The sequence below is a fragment of the Panicum virgatum genome, chromosome 9K (genome assembly GCF_016808335.1).
Source record: "Panicum virgatum strain AP13 chromosome 9K, P.virgatum_v5, whole genome shotgun sequence".
Taxonomy (NCBI): Eukaryota; Viridiplantae; Streptophyta; class Magnoliopsida; order Poales; family Poaceae; genus Panicum; species Panicum virgatum.
The window spans coordinates 26,200,834-26,207,009 of record NC_053144.1 but is presented as its reverse complement, the minus strand read 5'-3'; the positions used below and the strand labels follow the sequence as shown (position 1 = coordinate 26,207,009).

The window sequence follows — 6,176 nt, the reverse complement described above, 5'->3', positions numbered from 1 at the left end:
TGGAATTTACAAATTTGCTGTTTTTGAAAACAAAAGAAAAAGAAAACGAACTTTTGCATCTAGGCCCCTGGATTTCTGTTTCTTCTCACGGGAGGTCCTTGGCGGAACTAGACAGAACAGGGGAGGGTCGGGCGGCCGTTTTCCGGCGAGGAGAGGCACCGGAGGTGGGGGGCTAGGTTGGGGAAAATGGAGAGGAGTTCGAGCCGCACCTGTAGATGGTCTCGGTGGGGGCTGGGGTGGCCTGTGGCGGGCTGTCCGCGGGCGCCGGCGGCCGGCGGCGGTCCTGTACCGCGGCTGCGGCACTCCGGCGAGAGGGAGGCGGCTTGGCTGGGCTTGGGAGCTCCGTTGGGGCGAGGTGAAGCCGTTCCCGAGGTCAATTGAAGCCGTGGGAGGGCGGAGGTGGGAGCTCGACAGTGGGCAGGGAAAAACGGCGGCCATGGCTCAACAGATGGGAAGGCAGTGGACAGGGAGGTCGGGAACGTGCGTTGTGCGAGCTCAAGAGGAAGGAGAGGACCGAGGGCGCAGGGAGATGGAGAAGGGGCGCATGGCACGGCACGTCGTCGTCGTGCCGGTTCGGCGTTCAACCTCGACGTGCGCGCAGTGGACGGCGACGCGTGGCGAGGTTGAGATGCTTCAAGGAGGAACTGGGGCGGAGAGGGCTGGGGCGCAGCAAGGGTGCGGCGCGTGGCCGACGGCGGCGGCGAACGCCGTCACGGCGTGAACAGAGAAGGGAGATGGAGGTGATGGCATAGCTGTAATTAGATTGAAGTTCAAAATTCGTTTTGCAAACTCAATTTTTCTCCTTCTATATGGCCTCAAATGAAATACTTTTGAATACCAAAGTTGTTCAAAATTTTGAGATCTACAAATTTCGTTTTAGGCACTCTTTCATTTGCACACTGGTTTGAAAGATAAAAATTGAAACTTGAGTACATTTGAAAACATCGATACGCTTCGGAAATCACATTTTTCTCCTATTTTTGTGTAGCAACTCGGAAAACTTTGAACACAAAAGTTGTTCGTCTTTTGAAAACCTACAACTTTGGTTTTGGAAAAAAAATTCATTTGAGCTATATTTTAGAAATTATTTTCAAAGCAGATTAATTTGAAATTTGACAGATAATTTAAATCTTTGAACACTACGGTTCAAAGGACCTGTCATTTTATGTTCAAACTTTTATTTTCTCTCTTTGACTTCAACAAAACTTTGATTTAACATGATTTTAGAGAGACGCCTATTCGATTTCATATGTATACTTTCATGGGTTTACAAAATTATTTACAGTTTCTGACCTATGTATCTATACACATACACATGCATGCACACATAAATATATTCGATTCTATTTTCTTGGTTGATTATGGATAATATTATATTTAATATTTCTTACTTAGCATTTTAAAACTCTGGGATGTCACATTACTGGTCCAACCTCCGGTACGCGGTGGTGCCCGGCACCCTCCCAGCGCCGTGGTCCGCGGCCGCGCGACGGAGAGCAGGATCCGGAGGACCAGCACCGCGACGGCGACGACGAGGCCGACGTCGACGCTGGCGAAGACGACGCCGAGGAAGGTGCCGAGGCAGACGCAGAAGTCCACCTTGTCGACGCGCGCGAGGCGCGCGGCGGCGCGGGGGTCGACGACGCCCAGCATGGCGGAGGCGATGATGGCCGAGAGCGCCACCTGCGGCGTGTGGTGGAAGAGCGGCGTGAGGACGAGGAGCGTGGCCAGCACGGCGAGCGCCATGACGGCGTTGGAGGCGGCGGTCCGGCAGCCGGCGTCGCGGTTGACCGCCGACCGCGAGAAGGGCCCCGCCGTGAGGTAGCAGGAGGCGCAGGACCCCGCCATGTTCATCGCCCCGAAGGCGATCATCTCCTTGTTCCCGTCGACGCGGTAGTCCTTGGCCATGGCGAAGCTCCTCGCCACCGCGGACCCTTCCGCGAGGGAGATGATGCCGGTGATGATCCCGGTCTTGGCGGCGAGCCACGTGTGCGGCGACGAGAAGAGCAGGCTGCGGATGGACGGCGGGTTTATGCCCTTCTTGATGGACCCGATCTGCACATCATCAGTTGGACGACGTTGCCAAGTTTAGTCATATACTATCTCGTGTAACAAATCACGCACTATGAATATGATCTAGTGCATTTGTCGATGAGCTTACCGATTGAATCCCGTGCTTCTCCCCATGGATGATGTAGACCAGAACGGTGGAGAGGATGACCGACACCAATGGCGCCGCCGCCGACACCCAGAACAACTTGGGCCGCCTCTTGCCGACGTATCGAGTGATTTGCAGGAAGAGGAAGAGGCAGCATCCAAGAAGAAACGGCTGCCAGTGCCACTGGGCCGTCTGGGAGAAGATGGAGGCGACGATGGCGGGGAGGCCGGTGTGGTGGGTGAAGTGCGGGAGGCCGAGGAAGCCCCTGAGCTGGCCGAGGCAGACGACGGTTGCGCAGCCGGCCAGGAAGCCGACGATGGCGGCGTGCGAGAGGAAGTCGACGAGGAAGCCGAGGCGGAGCAGGCCCAGCGCGGCCTGGAAGGCGCCCGCGAAGAAGGTGGCGGTGAAGACGAGGCGCGCGTACAGCGCTGGCACTACCGGAAACGGCTAATACGCGGTGAAGACGAGGCGCGCGTACAGCGCTGGCACTACCGGAAACGGCTAATACGCTGTATGACAAATAGTTTGTCGTGTGCTAAAACATTTTGCCGTGTGCCCAAAATAAAACACACGGCAAACAACACCCACACGGCAAAATTGTCTCTTTGCCGTGTGCCAGCCTCAGGAACACACGGCAAAAACCAAACACACGGCATATTAGTATTTTTGCCGTGTGCCACCCTCAAAACACACGGCAAACCTCCCGCACGTGCCACTCACGTGCGGAGGTGGCGAACGGAGGTGGACGGACGGACGACGGAGGTTGACGGCGCTCAACTTTGCCGTGTGCCGCACGGGGCACACGGCAAACAGGCCACTTCGCCGTGTGCTACAGCTTGGCACACGGCAAACAAGACACTTAGCCGTGTGCTAAAGCTTGGCACACGGCAAACAATACACTTCGTCGTGTGCTTTTTTTTTGGCACACGGCAAACAGTTTGAAAATTTTGAATTTTCAAACTCGAAATTTTTTCTACACTACAGAGACATTGCTTGGTACTCTGTATTAAAGTTTGATATTTTTGTCGTAATGTTCACTATATATAAAAATTGTGTATCTGTTAAACAAATTTTTCGGATGAGTCAAATTTTGAACTGAAAGTACATAAAATAATAGAAGATTTTTTTTGGAAAAATGATATTAGTGTTTCTGAGTGCACAGTAAGACCTCACGTCGTAGTTGACATTGTCATTTCGAAAATGGTATTCACAAAAAGTTCTCGTGAATGTAGAATCGAATAGTTGTAAAATTTTAAAAAATTCAAACAAAGTCTGAAAATTATGAGATTTGTCGATTTCTTATTCTATCATACATATAATCTATGGTAAAAAATTGAGGGAGTTCCGCACGTGTTTGTCACGTACACTGTTTATAAACGCAAACTTTCCCGAAGAAGATCTGGGTAACGGAGAAAGACGCAGTTAAGTTTGTAGGGGCAAACACGTTCAAATTTGAATTTCGTTTCTACACTTTTTATATAGGCAATAAAGAACAAAAATGACTTCATGTTAATTTTTTGTATTTTTTTTGATCCGTTTGATAATTTTAACTGCATTTATACAACATTAATTGATATAAATTGAATTTGAACTATTAGTACATGAAATAATAATTTAACATGAGTGAAAAAATTATATTCATGTTCTTTAGTGAAATTTAAGGTCTTGTTTTCAATTTCAAAACAAATTTCGAAAATGATATTGAAAAATTTAAAAGAATACAAGTTTCATTGACATGAAATATAAAAATGCCGTGTTCGCCGTGCGCCTGGCATCTGGCACACGACGAACTCATTACTTCGCCGTGTGCCCTGGATCTGGCACACGGCGAACCACCCACTCCCTTACCGTTTCGAACTCCCTCTCCCGCATCCACTCCTCACTCCTCACCCACTCCCGACCCACGCCCACGCCCCTGCGCCGCCCGGTCCCCACGCCGCCGGACCCCCGCCCACGCCGCCGCCGGACCCCCCGCCCGCGCCGCGCCCACCCCTCGCTCACCCGCCCACGCCCCTGCGCCGCCCGGTCTTGGCGCTGCCGGACCCCCGCCCACGCCGCCGCCGGACCCCCGCCCGCGCCGCGCCCACCCCGACACCGCGGCCCACCCCGCGCTCGCCCGCCCACGCCCCTGCGCCGCTCGGTCTTGGCGCCGCCGGACCCCGTCCGTGCCGCGCCCACCCCGACGCCGCGGCCCACCCTGCGCTCGCCCGCCCTCGCCCCTGCGCTGCCCGGTCCGCACGCCGCCGGACCCCCGCCCACACCGTTGCCGGACCCCCGCCCGCGCCGCGCCCACCCCGACGCTGCGGCCCACCCCGCGCTCGCCCGCCCACGCCCCTGCGCCGCCCGGTCCGCACGCCGCATCACCCCCGCCCGCTGGGCGCCCACCCCGACGCCGCGGCCCACACCGCGTTCGCCCGCCCACGCCACTGCGCCGCCCGGTCCGCACGCCGCAGGACCCCCGCCCGCTGGGCGCCCACCCCGGTGCCGTGGCCCACCCCACGCTCGCCCGCCCACGCCCCTCGCCGCCCGGTCCGCATGCCGTCGGACCCCCGCCCACGCCGCCGCCGGACCCCCGCCCGCTGGTAGGTTGGTAGGTAGTTGTATCTCACTTTGCCGCTCTCACCACTGCTGGAGAGTATTTTGGATAGAAAATTGTATTGCTTATGATGATATATGCTATATATATATTGACCTTGAGCTTGAGCATGAGTGTTAGTCGAAGTGTGTTATTTATATTCTATGGATATGCTTATCATGGTTGTCATGAAACCATGTGACACATCTATGCCCAAGCAACAACTCGGATGCGATGATGTTAAGATTGGGCTGGATGTGTCACATGGTTTAATGGCGGTCATGAATTTATTTTAGGTTTCTTATGCTTCAAGTTCAAGGTCAAATGAATGGGAACATATCTGAGGCATGTTTGTTGGTTGTCGACCACTGTGCTGTTTTATTTTTGCAGAATTTGAAACTGAAATGTTCAATTATTGATACTATTTAGTTATTTTTTGTTAGGAGAGGTTGTGGCACCGTTCTTGACTCATCACTTTGCAGGACAGTTAGGTGAGTCATCACAGACTTTCATTTACTTATCTTGTTTGTGCTTGACGTAACCTAGGCGTCTCCCGTTCGAAAGAGATACGGTTCGAAATATGCAGCTCTTTGCATATATGGAACCGTATGTGTTTCGAATTGTCCACGTCATTTGGACAGCCCAAGGGTGCGTAGATATGATTAGTTTTCATGGTCAACTCCGATCCGTGCCAGAGTTTCGTCATCACCTCCCTGTTGTTCTTCGGATATACAATCTCCTTGACAGGACGTGTATTTGGAGAGCAGCGGGGAGGTGCTGCCGAAATTCTGTCTTGGCTAGGAGTGGATCATGGAAACCAACCATATCTACGCATCATCGGGTGGGATTAGGACCTATCTTCACCTATTAGAGTTTGTTAGATATCGTGTATATGAAATCGATTTTTAAATTTCTCGCTCGTATGTTACAGGATGGATGACCGTGAGTGGATGTACAAGGGCTGGCAGAGCGAACAAGAATATATTGAGTTTGCTCTAAAGATCAATGACTTTTTGGAAAAGGCATTTGATAGAGGACAGAGTAGAATGCCGTGTCCATGCACCAAGTGTCAAAATAGGATACATCAATCACAACTCACTATGGGTAAACATATTATCAAAAATGGGTTTGTGGAAAACTATACCCGGTGGATCTGCCATAGTGAAGCCCATCGTGCGAGACAAGAGGTAGTCAGACAACGCATCGATGATTATGATGCTGATGCCGGTTGCACAGACATGTTAGCAGACTTTCATGAAGCACACTTCGAAGAAGGACCTAGAGAGGAACCGCCAGAGCCTACGGCAAAGCAGTATTACGACATGTTCTCTGCGGCACAGAAACCACTTCACCAGCATACCAATGTTTCTCAGTTCGATGCTATTGCACGCGTACTGGCCCTAAAGTCTGAGTGTGGCATTAGTCGAGATGGCTTCGACAAAA

At 52.4% G+C, this 6,176-nt stretch overlaps 1 protein-coding gene across 1 annotated transcript; it reads right to left on the bottom strand.

Annotated features, from left to right (window-relative positions):
- Positions 1–633: 633 nt before the first annotated feature.
- LOC120647890 (sulfate transporter 3.2-like) lies at positions 634–4,519 on the bottom strand. Its single transcript, XM_039924703.1, has 4 exons — positions 4,264–4,519; positions 2,162–2,586; positions 1,443–2,055; positions 634–752 (listed from the first exon to the last, which is right to left on the bottom strand). The coding sequence occupies exons 1-4, from the start codon at positions 4,517–4,519 to the stop codon at positions 634–636; spliced, it is 1,413 nt and encodes a 470-aa protein (XP_039780637.1).
- Positions 4,520–6,176: the final 1,657 nt, after the last annotated feature.